General features: G+C 47.5%; 2 protein-coding genes across 2 annotated transcripts; both read right to left on the bottom strand.

Moving 5' to 3' along the window:
• Positions 1-8,636: 8,636 nt before the first annotated feature.
• LOC101068042 (transmembrane protein 17A) lies at positions 8,637-10,363 on the bottom strand. Its single transcript, XM_003975195.3, has 4 exons — positions 10,110-10,363; positions 9,924-10,030; positions 9,596-9,709; positions 8,637-9,423 (listed from the first exon to the last, which is right to left on the bottom strand). Exons 1-4 carry the CDS (start codon positions 10,231-10,233, stop codon positions 9,100-9,102), a joined length of 669 nt encoding a protein of 222 aa, XP_003975244.2. The 5' UTR covers positions 10,234-10,363; the 3' UTR covers positions 8,637-9,099.
• Positions 10,364-10,531: 168 nt separating this feature from the next.
• On the bottom strand, positions 10,532-11,932 carry selenoe (selenoprotein e). The gene is made up of 4 exons (XM_011615968.2): positions 11,749-11,932; positions 11,601-11,677; positions 11,386-11,464; positions 10,532-10,876 (listed from the first exon to the last, which is right to left on the bottom strand). The coding sequence occupies exons 1-4, from the start codon at positions 11,857-11,859 to the stop codon at positions 10,733-10,735; spliced, it is 411 nt and encodes a 136-aa protein (XP_011614270.2). The 5' UTR covers positions 11,860-11,932; the 3' UTR covers positions 10,532-10,732.
• Positions 11,933-17,460: the final 5,528 nt, after the last annotated feature.

Genomic DNA, 17,460 nt, shown 5'->3' with positions numbered 1-17,460 from the left:
TTTTTGTGTCTTACCAGGCAGATGACACTTCCACCAAAGGAAATGGGACCTCGGGTGAAAGTGGTGCCTACCTGTAGGACACAAACCCTGGCTTTATTCCGGCCATCGAGGACTGGATCTGCCCACCCCTGGTTAGAGGAAATGAGGTTCTCGATGGGGGGGGCTGGAAAAGGGGTATCTGCTGCAATAAAACATTCCTAGCTGTGAGACACCGCGGGGAATGGACAGGGTGCAATTGATGGTGTCCTGCATGCAGCTGGGTGTCGTCTGACATTGTGTGTCGGACATACTGTATGAAGCAACCAAAGCTTTGGAGGGACGGCAGCACAGAGTCCCGCAATCATCCACAAATCCATGAAGTTTAAAAAAAAAAATAAAAATACAGTGCCAAGATTTGCTTTGAACAGCGGAGACCAGCCTGTGATGCAGTTCGAATTTGATCTTTCGGTTCGTTATGTGCTTTGTTATCGCACAGAGAACAGACGACACAGACGGTTCGATGCATCCAGACAAGGTTCCCAAAAGTGGCACTCGGCAGAGGAAACGCCCTCTGAGATAACAAATAAATAAATAAATAGGTTCTGCGTTTCCATTTTGCACTTTAAGATGTGCTGCATCGGACAGCAACTCACCGCCATGATTGTGCGTCCATCTCCAGAGAGTTTATCGCCTTTCACCATAGACGTGTCTGTTTTTGTGGCAGGAGCGTGACCGACCGGGCGATTTACCGCTATTACTTTTCTATCACTGCTGGGGGAACGTCCTCAAAGAAAGGAATTTGATTTGTTGCCTTATTCTTTCCTTAGTCCTATTATTTGAGACATACACACACACACACACACACACACACACACACACACAAAAAATACAGTCCTGGGTGTTTGTAGTTTCAAAACCTGCAATTTTCTTTTGTTGTTACAGATGGAATGAGGAAATCTACACACATGTTGATAGTCTACTGAATGTGCTATTTCCATTGTAATGTACACTTTGATACTTGTCTTTGTATCTGAAAAAAATGTTTACGTGATCTGCTCATTGCCTCCACCCAATGTTCAGTGTATGTGGAACAGTATTTCACACTAATAAAAGGATTTAACCTGTTCAGGAAACACAGCGATTGTCGTTGAGTCGTCACTCGGAGAGCCGGGGAGGCCTCAGAACGATCTCTTTCACTGCGATGATTGATGTCCTGACATTTGAGATTGGAAACGCGCTGGGAGGGATGTGCTTTCCTGAGCTCTCCATTTTGGCGCCGCCGTTTGGCTTCAGTGGACGAGGCGAGCCCCATCTGTTCCATCTATTCGCACAGAATCGCCACCGATGGTCAGACGATTCCATCAAGTCGGAGAGATGCGGTCAGAGATGGCAGCGGTCAGTCCTCCGATGCGCCCAGATAGTCTTTCACAAGGTTTATAATCAGTTAATGCCCGTTGCCGGCAGATGAGCCAGCGAACCGTCGCAGTGACCCCTGGAGACCGCCATGGAGGTTTGGAATTTTATGACTTGTTTATCTGGTGAAGCCCTGTTTTTATTTTTCGTTGTTGTCCACATAGACGTCAGATCTACCCCAAAGGGTGCAGGGTTCAGGAAGAGCTCGCGCATCAGTTTGTGGCTTGTCATTAAATAAAGGAAGGATTTGATGTTGCTTCAGGACTGTAAGATGACTGATCTGGCTCCCAACATGCTTTGCAAGAGTGGTAGAGAAAGGATGCGTTTAAATATGCCATCTGACACTTTACTGCTGTTAATCTCAACAGCTGCACAAACAGGAAGTGACTACTGTTCCTCCATAAACCGAAGGGCTAAGCTGCTCTGGCAACAATGGTCCCAGTTGTTAAGGTAGCAAATTGGAGCACTTATAGCAGCTCAGGGTGCATATGCAGCATATGAGGCAGCTAATGATGACATGGTTGCTTATTCATCAGGTCCTGGATGTGCATTAATCATCAGTGTGTCTTCGACTTTAAAAAAAAAAACAGCTCTCTTTCATTTTGCTCTTGTGCTCAGTTTTGTCATATGTCAGCCTGTTTTCAAGTGTCTGATCTCCATGGACGCTAGCAGGAGCATCAGGAAACGTTCCTCGCGGGGGGAAATGATTAAAAAAGCTGGAACTGGCAGCAGCTTGTGAATGAAGACTTTTCACATTCAGCGTCGATGAGCCTGTTTAACTTCAATAAATGATCCCAGCTCAGTAATGATTTACACAATCACGTTTAAGTGAGGGCGGGAGGCATTTCAGAAGGCTTTACCATTCCATTTTTAGGACATTGATGATCAGCAAAAGATGGAAAAACTGCTTGCTTCTCAGTATGATAATCATCGACCACAGCCTAAGGTGGTCGGTAGCTGGAACCCTCCTGCTGATGGTCAGCTGACTAAAATGGGAGGAGGAGGAGAAGGAGGGGAGGAAGAAAACATTCCTCACACATATAAATACATCGATTACACAAACAGAATCCCCCAACAGAAAATGACTCTGATTCTAATATAAAAAAGTGCAAATATTTCTCTTTGGACCATGTTCTGCTTCTTCGGGCGGCAGCAGGTAAATGACTGTCGCCAGCGGTGCCTGGCCTTCCAGCTCGTTTAGTTTCACCACATTCATCAGTTATTCTCAAAGACAGATGAGCCCAAAATCACTACTTCCAAAGGAGCGACGTGATAAATATATAAAGGCCTCAGTTTCAGATGAAACAGGCTTTTAGTGCAGGTGCTGATGATGAGTCTTGAGGACTCAGACCTATTAAATGCCATCATGGTCTGCAGTCCTGTTATCTACCTCATTTTTTATTGCCATCAGAGAAAAGCAAGTGAAATAAAACTCCAAAACCTGCCCTCCGTCCTGCTGACAGGCAGCACACTGCCCCTCCTGGAGGCTGCAGGCGAGGCCACGAGAGTGACAGCGTCACCAAATCCCTGCTCGCACGGGCAGCGGCACTAGTGCAAGGCCAACAACAACCCCTGAATAACTTTCTGCACCTTTTTTTTCACATCCGCCAACATCCCCTAAAACAGCATGAGGTAAATTGTTCCCTCTCATTAGCATTCTAGGATAACTCAGAAACCCAAAGACGGTTGCAGCCTCGCGCCATCTGGCCGCGCCGCGGCAGACACAACCGCGTCTCGCTGCTTTTAAATGGCTCCTCAGTGCCATGTGTTTCCATTAGGACCTGGTCTGTTTACATTCTCACGTTTCCACCCTTCCAATTTAGCAGCATTATTATTCATGTCATGGTGACGGACTGCAGCCAGGAGCTTGATTGGATCAGGAGTCACAGAACTTCCAGTTTTAATTGAATTGAAGCCCCTCTGTACCCTGGAGTCTCCCAGTGGCTCATGGGTAGAAATCAAGAGCATGCATGAGCTGTTAGAGTACATTAACTGATGCGTTTATGGGGCTTAATAGCTAGTGAATGTGAATATATTATTTTTGAAAATAGCAGTTTCAGCGGATTGAACAAACGGATGCTTGATTTCAGACTAGGAAAATCAGTTAAGCTATTGAAGATTTCATAAATGAGGCAGAGTTAATGTGGCCGTGTCCGATGGAAACCAACCTTCCTCCATACGGATTTGTCCAGCGGGCTTTGGGTCTTCATCCTCCAGCTTTGGGTTGTCGTTTTCTAAAGTTGTGCTCCAAACATCCCTGGTGTTTTTCCTCGGAGCGCCGCACATTTAGGCAACACCATCGGGCTGGCGATCATAGATGGAGAACTCTCAGAAGTCCAGCATCTTCTGGAGATGTTTCCCAGTCAAAAAACTTCTCAGTATTTTGATTCACTTTAATTTGAATCCATTTTAGCCCAGTAGATTTCTCACAAAATAACAACAGAAGCCTTAATGCAGAAAAAACCCAAAACACCAAAAACAGACACAAAGGTACTAAACCATAGAGTGAACTTCACTTTTGCCACCTGCACAGCAGGAGGTCTCGGGCGTCTGTCTTTCCTGAAGATTCCACATTCCGATCCTTATATTGTATCTGTGATCCTTGTGCCAGGTTATCAAATATAGTAACAACTGCACAAATTAAACCAAACTAAATTCTTTGACCACCTCTCAGTTCTGGTATCTGTCTTCAATCACACAGTCGGTGGACTCTCCGACGGCTCTGCAGCCTGGAAGTCTTCTCTGCTTTGGTGGTTGAGCCCGTTTACCTCTGAGGACACCGACTGGATGCATCAAAGTCCTCATGTGTCTTTTCAGTCCAAGACTTTGAATCTCATGTGCTTGAATAGTGAGGATGTGGAACTTCACACTTCCTTCTCTTTGTCAAGCTTAAGAATTTCAACAACATTTTTTTTCCTTGTGAGTCTGTGCTGTGGAAAATAACAACAATAACAAAAAAGCTTAGTGAGAATCTCTCTTCTGAAATTGGATTATATTTCAAGAGGCCAGTTTATGATCAAGGTCAATGGAAATCCATCAAGTGTCAAACCAAAAGGGTTCCTGGGGCAGACAGTTAACCTCCGGGCTTCCCAAGGAGAACGCATCCATCTTTTTCTTTCAATTCCCCTCCCATCTGTTCATGGATAGATGGACAATCGTAGTGCCCCCCCCCCCCCCATTCCCGATTTAAACGATTTATAGTCACCAAATTGACACGTTCCTTTAATATCGACACTTCTTTGGAGCAGCTGCAGAGGTGAAGTCGAAGGTGAGTCGTGGCTGTGCATCAGGAATCTGGAGAAACGTCTCCATAAGAGTCTGTTGGATCCTGTTGTCACAACTGCCACTAAACAGATACTTTAGTGTGTACGTGGAATATAAACATATACGTATATATACGTATATATATATATATATATATATATATATATATATATATATATATATATATATATATATATATATATATATATATATATATATAAACTCCAGGGATTTGCAAGGACCAGGACACAGCAAAAGCCACCATCATCGGCCCTCGGGCCAGTTTTCAACATTCATTGACACAAAAATGATGCAAAGCTCGTGTTTGTGGCCGTCAAGCTCATCGACCTTGGTCTGTATGAAGCAAGACAGAATTAAATAATGTGTTCTGCAAGCACACACACACACACACACACACACACACACACACACACACACCAGCTGAGATTTTAAAGACTTTACTGCTGATTTGAGGGCGATTGAGTCTGGCGCCACTCTAAATCAGAGATACTGGATCTAGAAAGGCAGCATTACTTAGTTTGGTGGGGTCTTTCTGGCCAGATGTCAAAGGTCAAATTTAAATTGGAGTTGGCTTCGACCATTAGATCCACTCAGCTTTGAAACTCCTTTTCAAAATCAAATGAACCGGCCTGCTTTTGCTGTTGGTACTGCTCCTGTTTTTGTCTGCCTTTTCTGCCCCCCCCCCCCTTCCCCAGATCAAGCCTCTCCTGAAGCCTGGATCGAGCTAATTTATTTCCTTTTTTCCCCAAGTGTTGTTGGGAAACAGCGAGAAGCGCTGCAGGGACACCTTAGATCCAACAAGCTTCAGTAAAATATGCTGCAGGTTTTATGTGGCCAGACGTCCCCCCCCCGGTCACGGTGATTTAATCCTGATAAGATAGTCGTCTGTGCTGTTTGCTGATTGGCTGTATAAACTGCTGGGAGAAGCCAATTGCCCCATCATCTCCCCCCACCCCCTTCACCGGGGTAATCAGGCACAAATTGAAAATATCCAGCAACCAATTTCAGCCTGAATTCCAATATTCCCAGTCTGCCAGTGTGATGTCACATTTGGAGGCTGCTGCATGTTAAATCGGAGACACTAAAAATGCTGCTTCGTGGAAGGCATTTGACTTTCATCACTTAGTATTTAGGTTAATTTCACTGTAGGGTTTCTGCTTAAAGGCCCAATTTTGAGCAGCTGAATGGCGCCCTGGTGAAGGCGCTCCTCGTCTTGTTGCCACGTCTCTGCAGATGCCGGATCTGGTTCCAGCAGCCATAGCTGGGGGAAATGAGTTACTGGTTAAAACATTGTCCCGGTGGACTTAACAGTAGGCTCACAGCTTGACATCACCTCCAGGACTGCCGAGACGAGCGTCACAGAGTGTATTTTCATGCGTTTCAGTTGCCACGGGAAACGGGTTACAGAGCAGCAGCAGCAGGCGCCGGCTGAGGTGGGTCATTTATGAAGATGGGAGAGTTTATTTGAGTCAGGTTTATTTAAAGGATTAGAACCTTTTATACTGACACACAAGTGCGGGCAGAGCCTTTCGGCTCAGGAAGGCTGGGTCCTCCTGTATTTTCTGGTTTCTCTGGCTCGGGTCAGCAGCGTATGACATCAGAGAGGTGCATTGTGGGAATGAGATCCCTGGTGAAAGGCAGCTGAGGGTGAGGGCACAGTGACAGCTCTCACAAGGCGCCTGGAGGTGGACGCTGCAGTAAATCTCACCCCCGACCAGTGTGGAAGATCCAGCGCCCTCTAGCTGTGAGAACACAGGCTGTGCTTGATATGAAAGAAATGCATTAAATATTTGTTGTTTGTTGCCAATAGCAACAAGCGTCTTTGAGGAGGAGTTTATATCTGTTTATCATCCCTCAGTGTTTATCCGTTACTCTATAATAAGCTTTGTTTTATTCTCTCCCTTTAAACAAATGCTGTTTTTTGAAACCAGGAACTCCAACATTAGAAACAGGACATGGACACGCTGGACATGAGCCAAGCCTGGAGAAGCACATGAAGAAGAACAAATTTCAGATCTTAAACCTGTTGTTAGATGACTAACAAATCTAATCACGACGTCGGTAAATTACACCAACGTTCCCTCGTTCGACCACGAAGGCTCTAGACCCATTAAGCTATTGATAAGGAAGATAAACAAGTGTGTGTTGCGTCTGTGGAGCAGCTGCAGTGAGTCAGTCGGTCCTTCAAGAGAGAAGATAGTGCAGATATGAAGCCTTCAGAGTAGCATGATGGGAACACTTTTAAACAATGTACAGATTACTGGTGAGCACCTGACCCTCCAACATCCCAGAATATCTGGGTTCCGCTTGACTCAACAACAGTCGCCAGAGAGAAAAGTCCTCTGGAGCAGGTAAAGGCTCTGAGGCTGCGCAGCACCTCTGGTTGGGGGTGAAGAACCTATTCCCTTCTCCCACCACCAGCTGGTTAATCTTATAGACTTCATACTCATTAAAAATGGAATTATAAGGAAGTGAAGGGGTCACAGCAGGTGAGAGGACGGATCACCGAGCAGCACAGGGTGTGTAGATCTGCTCCGATGGGATTATCAGGCACGAAAAAGAGAAACAGAAAACATGTGAAAGATAAATGTTGCTTGTATAAAAGGTGACATTTTCCACGAGCACCTCGACTGTTTCAGCTCCGCGTGTGCTGACGGCGACGGTCGGAGGATGAACTTTGACTAAATGAGAATTTATGCAGTGGAGAGTAAACAAATGCTTGGTTGGACAGAAGCAACCTTCTCCTGGGCAGCAGCGAAGAGCGGCTCATCCCAGCGGACGGTGAGGAGGGGGCGGAATGATGGGGGACGCCGGGAACTGAGGAATATGGTTCATCGGGTGGGATAAGGGTCAATAAACACTACTCTCTATTTGCCACCATACAGCTCAACATGGGGCCCGTTGAACCACTACTGTGGTGTTCCCAAGTCCCAAGACACTTGTCCTACCCATTTGTCTTTTGTTCATCCAGCTGTGGACGTACCCCCTCCCCCCAACCAGATCCAGCAGTTGTAGTTCCATCTGTGCCTTTTTGATGTGAACCAATCCCAGATTTGACCTTGCAAGAACCTTGCACAGCTGTTATACAGGGAGCTGTAGGAGCTCTGGCAGGTCCATGTCTACTGAGTGTAGTCAGCTCTGAACAACATCCTACGTTGCTGAGCTGTGCTGTGGAGGTTGATCGTCCTCTTCCTCACCCTCCTTCCCAGCATTGCTCTGTGAGAGAGGAAGAAGCTGCCGGTTGCATTGTGGAGCAACACTATCATTAACTGAAACCAAAGGAATTTCATAAAAGGTGTAAACCTCAGTTGGCCTCTGTTGCCCCTGAGAGGGGTCTTCAGCATCCTCTTGTCATGAAACAGAATTTAGGAGAAAGATTTCACCGTCAGGAACTGGTAGAAGACGATAAGCCAGTTGATTACCCTAAAGAGTGCCCCATCTAATGTACATCTCTTTTTTCTCAACAATAGTTTGCAGGTCCCATCACAGCTGTCCAGACTCTGAGTCCAGATCGATATGTCAGCCCATCAGCAGCCAATTACAGAGAACTGTGTCCAACTGCTAGAAGAAAGATCAGTGTGACAGGTCGTGTCTATGATGAGTGGATGGTAATCAGTGAGACAACACGAGGAGCAGTATGAATATAGAATCTTATGTAGACCCTGGGGGGGGGGGTTCTCAGCAACAGGTAGTCCTGACTGAGGGCCATTGCCCTCTCTGTGAGCATATCCTCACCATAAATAATGTTTCCAAGTCCACTGGGAAGAAGGATCGAGGATCGAAGCTTGTTTGCACCTGTTGCCATGGCGAATCGGCATTCCATGGATCAGGGATTTTTACATCCTTGTGCACGAGCTTCACTCAGAGTAACCATGACATAGAGTTGACTCAGTTGCTCAGAAAGACTGAGCATCATTCAGGTCTGCACTTCCTTTATAGCCAAAAAAAATGTACCAGCCTTGGCGTCTGTCTGTTTTAATCTAAAGCAACAACGAATGACGAGGGCAAATGCTATTACACAAAGAAATACCTCACGAATATACAGAAGAAATTCAAAAGCAACCTTTTACAGCCTAACTGTTGCTGTCATGGTGATCTTTGATATTCAAAGGTGGCAAAAGAACAATGTTTTATGGAGAGGCAGCATCACATTTACTATCGAAGCCTTACCCCTTATTTTGGTCCATGACTGCCACCGTGTGGTCATTTATATTTAACACTTATCGGCTCCATTTCAGTTGAATCTGTCGAGATGGTTTGGTTTGTTCCAGTCCTGCAGTACTATCTAGGGACAGAACTTGTTGCTTCTCTTTGATTAAGGATCAAACGTCTTTACTCAACACCTCAGGAGGAGCCAATGTCTTTAAGCCAAAATCAAATAAAAACTTCAAGGCACAAAAGTCTGTCTCCCATGATGGCCCTTCAGCTGGAGCGGTGTCCATCATTCTTGGGCGACAGAGGGAGGACGCTGTGGTAAGGCAGCTCGTAGACAGGGTTGACCCCCACGTGGCGTAAGCTGTCCACCCTGCCAAACTGGCGCAGGTGGAAGAGCAGGGTGAGCTTCCGGGTCATTTTCCTGAGCGCCCAGAGCGATGCCAGGATCTGGGTGAGCAGGAAGATGAGGTAAAGGGAGTGGACGGCCCTCTCCAGGGGGAGGATGATGGTTTCTTCGTCTGTCAGGAAGAACAGGACCACTGGCAGCTGAATCGTGAAAGACAGGAGCCAGAAGGCGGCCAGCGCTGGCACCTAAGGAAGGAGGCACAGGTCGCCATGTTGGGACGTGCTTTAGATGTCTACACAGCAACTGTTGCACCGATTTATTTGCTGTTTACACGGGGAGGCAGAGCCAAAGCAGCCCCCTCCCCCGTTGTATTCAGACGAGCATCAAACACGCAGCTGGGAAGCTGCTTCGAATGACCTTTTCTCTCAGATTGCCAACGTAGCCCAAGTAAAGCCGGACCACCTCGACCACCGTGAGGAGGACCACCCCAGTTATGAGCAGAGCCTGGTAGTATCCTGGAAGATAATGGAACTGGAAAGAAAGCACATTTTGAATTGCAGCTGACAGAGGTCAAGGAGGGTGACCTCCGCTCTGCACACGCCTCCTTTAGGTGGTGGGACGGAGGCTAATGAGCCCACGCTCCCTCAGTGGCTGCATGGAGGATTTGTTGAGATCTCTTTTATATGTCAGGACAGCAAATCTCAAAGAAATGTAATCTATTTTATAGTTGAGTCCATGAACTAACCTTGACGTCCAACATGAACACGGTGGAGAGCCACCAGCAGGGGAAATAAAAGCCGTTGAAGTAAAGCAGCATCTGCAGAGGGAGGTGGGAGGCCTGCTCGGAGGCCACTGCAATCACCACAACACCATTAACAACAGCCCCGGCGACGACAGACACGCAGCAGGTACGCTGGATGCAGAGACCCACCAGAAGTCTCCTCCCGCTCCCCGGGGAGGTCGCTGTCCGCCGTCCTGTTGTTGGCAAACACGGAGCCTCCGATCAAGGCCAGGCTCAGCTGAATCTCATGGACGGGTGAGTAGAAGACAGGCATCGCGAGGCCAAAACAGTTTTTTTGTTATCCAACACTAATGCTGAGTTACACTGAGGCATGGAGACACAAAGGAGCAGGCACAGATGCATGCTGGGAGACAACACTGCTAATCAGATTACACCGAAAGAGGCGGCCCGGGGATTAGGCTGCAACAGCAACATGGCTGATGATCCAGCAGCCTATTAAAGCCTTTATTATATTATTTTAGAAACTTGAAATCACAAAAATAAATCAAGGATAAAAAACATCAATGTTTATTCACTGCTCTGTTTTGTGAGAGTACGTTAGAAGACACTGATTTATTCAGGCGTTTGACGTCTTTTTCTTTATTAAGTTGAGTAAATAACAACTGACACATCAATCTCACTCTGATCTCACTCTGCTCACTGCCCCCTGTCCACCGAGTCCTCGGAGCGGGGCCTGACCTCGCAGTCTTGGGGCCTCGCTCGTCATTAAAGGGGGGCAGGGTGCAGTGGCAGGGTTCAACCACAAGGCGTCGTCACAGCTCGTCCCTGGGGGCGCGCAGGGGGAAATGCTGGAACTCTTCTGGCACCTCTTCCCCTTTCTGGGACCTCTTGTAGAACCCGAGTGAGTCTAGCAGGCTGCTGATGTCGTCTGCCTTCATTTTCTTCACAGGAACAGTCTGACGTGTCAGGAAGGACGCACACACACACACACACACACACGGTATAAGGCTCAAAATCAGCATGAAGCTAATAAGTAAACACTGGATCCCCCCCTCCAGGATAAATTAATGCAGAACACTTATTCCACAGACACTGGTTATGGAATCATGGCCAGTGTTTCAGAGGTTCCACCTGTTCAATAATTCAGTCGTTTTAAAGCCAATTTGCTGTCCCCGGCGGCACCATCATTAAGAAGCAATTCACTAACACGTCAATAGAATTTAGAAATGAATGATAATGTTTTATGGCTTCCACAGGAGAAAGCTCAAAGCAGCTGACTTCCTTTTTTATCACCGGTTCCTACGGTTTGAGGGCTTTTCCAGAACCATAAAAATAACAGAAACACTTCAGCTCCGGTGCTGAAACTCAGAAATTCTGCAGCTCCTTTTAATATGGAACAACAAAAATCATGCATTTGATTGGGCTGCCCCCCCCCCCCCAAAAAAAAAATCAGAGATCCTTTCACCTTAACGACTTCATCATTTTCGTTATAGAATATCAGGCGTGGATTCTTCTCTTCCGAGGAATCATATTCCAGGTTGTGGCGTCGCTGTGGTCAAGGAGAAACATCAGAGCAGGAGGTAGGTTAGTGCTAGTTTTAGGGTCATTAAAGAGCGAGGGGTGACCCGGAAACAGGGAAATGTTGTATTTCATGTGTCGTAACCACCACAACAAGGATACTATAAAGCCCAGCGCTCCATGAGGAAATGATGAAGCTCCGGCATCTTCTTTATTCCTCATCCCACCACGCTGGGAGCCTGCAGGGACGACAGTCACTGTGTCACCTCCATCAGAAGAGTTTGAACCCATGTTTTCCCCCCAGACTCACCAGCAGTTTCCCTCTGGCTATGAGCAGCTTCTCCTCAGCCGCCGTGTGGTTGTCGACCGTCTCAGACGCACCCGCGGCGACGGCGAAGGTTAGCACCAAGAAGGCCCACATTTCAGAACATGAGGGCTTGATTGACTTGTTCCAAAGCTAATATCAACTTCTGCAACACTTTAGCTCAGTTGGCGGCTTTCTCAGGTCGGACACCTCCATGTCACTCACAAAGGGAAGCGGCCTGCTGGAAAGAGGAAGTTCTGGTTTGGTTCTTACTATATGAGTTTGTTGGAAAGCGAAGCGATCGTCGCAACGATCATCTGGTGAGCAATACGGGCTACGAGCAAACTTTTGCTTTGCGGTGATTCAACTTTCTGGTTGTTTTAGGTTTTCCAAATCCCCCTGCGTTTGTGTTTGATAGTTTGCTCCACATCAGGTGTCCACAGATACCACAGAGCATCTGTTCTCTTATCACTTTTTCCCACACAGGCGAAAGAGCGCGGCTGTCTCCCTCTGGCTGCACAGATGTTCATAAAAATAATCAAATTAATTTGATTCCCATGTCTGTAATCCTTCAAAATCTGTGGACTTTTGGACTCAGAACTTTCTTTCCCTCCCTGCACGATAAGCAATGACTGATCCTGTGTGTCCTCATGGATGAAATCAGATCTCATGACAGCCGAGCACATTTGCGCCGTGTTAACACCCCGCCAGAGGAAAAACATCTCTCCCCTCCAAATATCCCCTTCTTGCGTCACGAGCAGGTCCGACGGGTCACCACAGGGGGCAGTCACGGCACCGTGCACACATGCGGCCTGCCTGGCAGTTTGGTGGGCAAAACCTGTCTCCAAACCACAGCCACAGACAATTATGGTCCCAAAAAAAATAAACCGTCCCAGCCTGGAATGCCGCAGCTAAAGTCTGTCCCTCCGAATCGATCTGTTTGATTCCCGCACTTTTAATCCTGCTTTAAAACATAAATAAACCCTCAGTCCTGCACTTCCTGTGTGTATCAGAAGAGCTGATTTAAAGGTGAAGGGGGCAGCGGGGGAGGGGTGAGCTCTTCAGCCTATGTGTGTGAATACACACACCATATGTTCGACTTACATCACATGGTGTGCTCCCAAAAAAAAAAGGGGGGGGGGGGTGCTGTTGTTACGGATCTGCTGACAAAAGAGGAAACGTGGCCGTTTATGAGCTGAGCACTGGAGGCCGAACACGCTGGGCAGAGCAGCTTTTGCAAGTCCCAAACTCAAGATCTGCAACTGCTCCAGCTGGCAGAGGATCAAAAGCCAAACACCTCGCCGTAACCCGGCCTCCCTCCCAGAGCTCGTTATAAAGACACGCGCTTCCTGCTTCTCCAAAGCACCGGATGCAGTGGCGCAGCCAGCGGGGCATTAGTTGGTGTGTGTCTGCCCTCTCGTGTGCTCGGTCATTTGGTGTGAAACCTGTCTGCCGTCTGTTTAGCCCTAAGATGGCCAGAGGAAACGCTTGAAAGAGTGCTAATCCGTCTCTCTCTCTCTCTCTTGCGCGCTGTTTTTCTTCATATGTGGAACCTTGAGGACACACAGCAAACGTTTGTGGGCTCCACAACGTTATCGTTACATATCAGGGTGAAGGTTTTACGAGCTAAACGGCAGGTTAGTGTTTGTTTGTGCACGCTCGTGTTCCTGGAGCCTTTGGGCAGTGGTCTCGTCCGCCTCTGTTGGGGGGGAGACTGGGGCTGTGCTGACAGATGTGAAGGCCATGTGAGGGGTGTCGTCCAGTAGCAACACAATATCCATGATGAGGCTCTGCCGTGTGACGCAGAGTGAAGCAACACCATTGCTCGTGAAAGTCCCAGTTCAGGAAAAAATAAATCTTTCCTCCCGATTGTGATTTTTCGGCACACAAAGAGCGTCGACACGTTAATCTCCAGCATTCAAACTGATGCAGGGCAACAACGGTTATCGCGGACATCTTTACAGCTCCCCAATTCAATCACGATCAACCGCGCTTGCAAGCTAGCAATGCTAAGCTTTATATCGAGTGTGAACCTTGAGCACCAAAGTGAGGAGAAAAGCACCACTAACCACGTTGAAAACTATCGTTAGAGCTGGGCAATTTTATCTTCTAAACAAAATTGTTTCCCTTCTCAAAATTCACACTTAAATTTAACAGATATCACTGGGGATTCACCAACATCACACAGATTTCCTGTCATTAAAATCAGCCACAGATGCATCAGGACTCTTGGTGCCGCACTGGGTAATTTGTGCCACAGAGGGCGTTCAGGCTGGTCGACAAGCACAGAGCACAATTAGCAAACTCCCAGAGTCAAGAGAAATGAGTCCTTCACGCTCTGGAGTCGATAAGCCTTTGAAAGAGCTGCAGCTGCAGAATTCTAGCGCGATCAGTGTCGAGGTGATCAGGATTTATGATAAGGGATGAAAAATAACCCTGGGCTGATTCCAGTCGCACCGAAATCTTTTCATGCCTCGAGGAGGAAGCAGGTCTTCCTCTTCGTTTGTCTTTCCGAGCTTCTTGTGTGATTTACGGCGCTGTCAGGCGTAAGTTTTCAAGCATTTGGTCACAAATCCAACCACATGCGGCGCACGTGGTGGAGACAGCGTTACGACATGGACATGTCGGGCAGCTAGTGGAAGTGGACCGCTGGAGTCTTACTGATGGTGTGACAGAACCAGAAGGATGAATGCTAAAATTTGGAGATTAATACTTAATACTTGAATTATCTTGGGGTGTCCAGAGGTGGACATGGAAATGTGATTTCCTAAATTTAAAGTGTCGTTTCGATACTCTAAAGTCTACTCGAGTACTGTAACTTCCTGACAAAGACTCAAATAAACGCCTTTTAACAGGGAGGGATGACAAGGAATTGGCCTGACGGTGACATTAAGGTGGATGTGAGGGGTTTGTCATTGAGGCGGGAAGGAGCTCACGCCAGTGGGGGGTTTGGCGCTGATGGATGTCGAGTTTCTGGCCACATCTGAGCCGTCGGTGGGCCAACAGACAGCAACTGCAGTTCAGCCTCCCTGTAATCTGCGCCTGCTAATCAGAAACACATGGTCCCCATAAAGACTCCAGTGTTGTCCTGAGAAGTGGAATGGGGCTGCGAGGGTCGTGCACACACCAACACGCAGCCACAGCGTCAGTAAAAGCATACACGGGCACACACACTCTCATATTTCTGCCTTTGTAGGGACCTTAATGGACACACTGCATTACCCAGCTCCTTACTCTAACCATCCCAAATAACTCCCCTTACCTAAACCCAATTCTAACCCAAACTGTTCTCAAAACAGTTCTTTGAATTTGTAGAGCTTAGAAAAATGGTCCCACTTCACAAACATGGCCCCAGTTTGACAGTAGAATGAGGATTAGGTTGGTGCTCAATATGTAGTAAATGTGAGTGTGCACGCACACACACACACACACACACATGTACTCTCCCCTTGCCTGTAGGCAAGTTCACTGCCCTGGGTCTAACCAAATAGACTGAAGGAAGGTTGGGATTATGCAGACTTTTACACTATATAAGGGAGAAACGGACGCATTTCTGGGAATGGTTTCAGCTAAGGATTTGTGAAAAAAGTGTCCAAAATTACAAGCTGGTCAGTGGCAGAGTGTCAGGCCAGTTTATTTTCCTCTGAGTTTGAGTTTCGCCCTGAAATGAAGCAGCTTTCCCCCCTCATTCAGTGTTAAAGCCGAAGCTGAAGAAAGGGGAGAAAATAGAGTTAGTCTGTGGAATTATGTGAAAGCTGAAACTTCCAGCCAAATTATGAAGTAGCCCCGCTCTGCCGAGCAGATAGCGGATGGACGGGTGCATGGGGGAATACAGGACAGGGAGGGGAAGGAAGGAATGAGAGAGAGGGAAAACAGGCTGCAAAGGAAAAGCCTGGGCCGAGAGAATGTTTAAAGAAAGATGAAGAGGATAGAAGAAAGCAAAAAGAAAGAGGGGAAAAAAAGGATCCCGCTGATCTGCTTTTTATTAGACGTCCAAATCTATCCCACTGATACTCTCTTTCCATGAAATTATGCTGACAAAAGTGGAAAAAGTCAGGGGAAATTTTCTGTCCCAGAAAACGACGTAACCCTTGGGCGAAAAAGAGAAGGAGAAAAATCTGAATGGAGGGTTTGTGGAGCATGTGTGCCATAATTTCAGACATCAAAACCGGCTCTAATCTGACCGTTTTGACTCGTATTCAACCGGTGCTCGTGCGTGCAGCCGTTGCTGAGTAAAGACCAGGATTTTCTGACCTACTTTCAGTAATGTAACCTAGTCTAGGCATCAATTTAGGGGGTAGAGTGTGGTCTGCTTGGTCTTGGTTTCTGAATAGGACTGGAATCCCCCCCCCGCCCTGCCTCTGCAGGGGAGTGTTATTGCTGTTATAATGACAGCCTTAAACAGCAGAGTGGGTCCATGTTGCTTGAAATCTATAAAATCCATTGGATGCTGGCGTTGTTGCTCTCCTTCTGGTGGGGAGATGACTTCAGTCCTCCGTGGTTTTGGCTCCAGAGAGGCAAACCAGCTCCATTTCCAGTAAATGTCATTTCATAGTTACTGCATTTCCAAGAGGCCTGAGAACCGACACCGAACTTGCAGGGAGGCCCGCAATTAAACAGTGTTCTGAGCAGATGGCGCGCTGACGGGGGAAACAGAAGACACTGGTGTACCGTCCTCCGAATGTGTCCCGGCGCCGTAACTCAGGACGACGATTTGATGCGTTTAGGGAACACCGCGCAGCAGATGCGGACTCCGCCGTGTCGGGCGGGGGCAAAATAAAAATGCCTCCTTTTTGACACGTTTCTCAAGCTGAAGCCATTTTCTCACTCAGCTTTTACACCAGAACTGAGGGGAGCTTATTTCCTGGGCCATGATCCAAACCTGGCCACCGGAACACGGCCCTATGTTCAAATTAATATTTTCGACCTCTTTCAAGTGTAACATGACTCCACTTTTCTTTCTGCTTTGCATTGCAGAAAATATTTGTCCCCCCCCCCCCCCCCCCCCTCCAACAATCCTCCACTCATAAATTTCTTTCTTCCTCTCTCCTTGCTGGGACTGAGCGAAATGGCTACCAGATGTGGCTGCGATCTATTCCCATTGCCGTGGCAACGCAGGCACTGGAATAGGTTTTTGGGAGTCCAGGGCTTTTGGCTGACTCACAGGGCTGGAGGATTAAAGCCGATCTACGAACTTGGCAGATGGAAAGTTCCACAGCTCCAGGTCACGGCCACGGTGCCACTGAACCCTCTTCCCAGAGTCCAAACCCTGACTTTTTGACCAGGGTTTGCATCATCCCCAATAGTCGCAGCATTGTGCCTGAATTTATGTTTCACACATTGTTCATTTTATTGACTCGGTATTGAAGTTGAGCCCATTAGTCCCGTCTCGCTGCAGAGGGAATATTAAAAATCCCTTAATCATACCCAGCCCTCGGCCGCTTCATCCCAGTCAGAGGCAACAGCCACGGAAGTCCAACGCCGGCTGCTCGGCCCTCCGTGCGCCAAGTTTACGTCTCAGTGGATGAGAAGCGCGGCGGCGTGTGTCATCTGAGAACCTCCATCTGTGAGTCTGATGTGACTCCAGGCCACCTGCAATAGTCTAGCTAGACCCCTTAATGGAGGAGTGGCTGCAAATACGACTCTTTTGGAGTCTTTAAGGTAGCCGGCCGGCAGCCCTGAGGAAAGTTGTACCCACCAGCATGCAGTGACGTAAGC

This window comes from Takifugu rubripes, chromosome 21, assembly GCF_901000725.2.
Source record: "Takifugu rubripes chromosome 21, fTakRub1.2, whole genome shotgun sequence".
Classification (NCBI taxonomy): domain Eukaryota; kingdom Metazoa; phylum Chordata; class Actinopteri; order Tetraodontiformes; family Tetraodontidae; genus Takifugu; species Takifugu rubripes.
The sequence above is the reverse complement of the archived record's forward strand: the minus strand, read 5'-3'. Positions and strand labels throughout refer to the sequence as shown.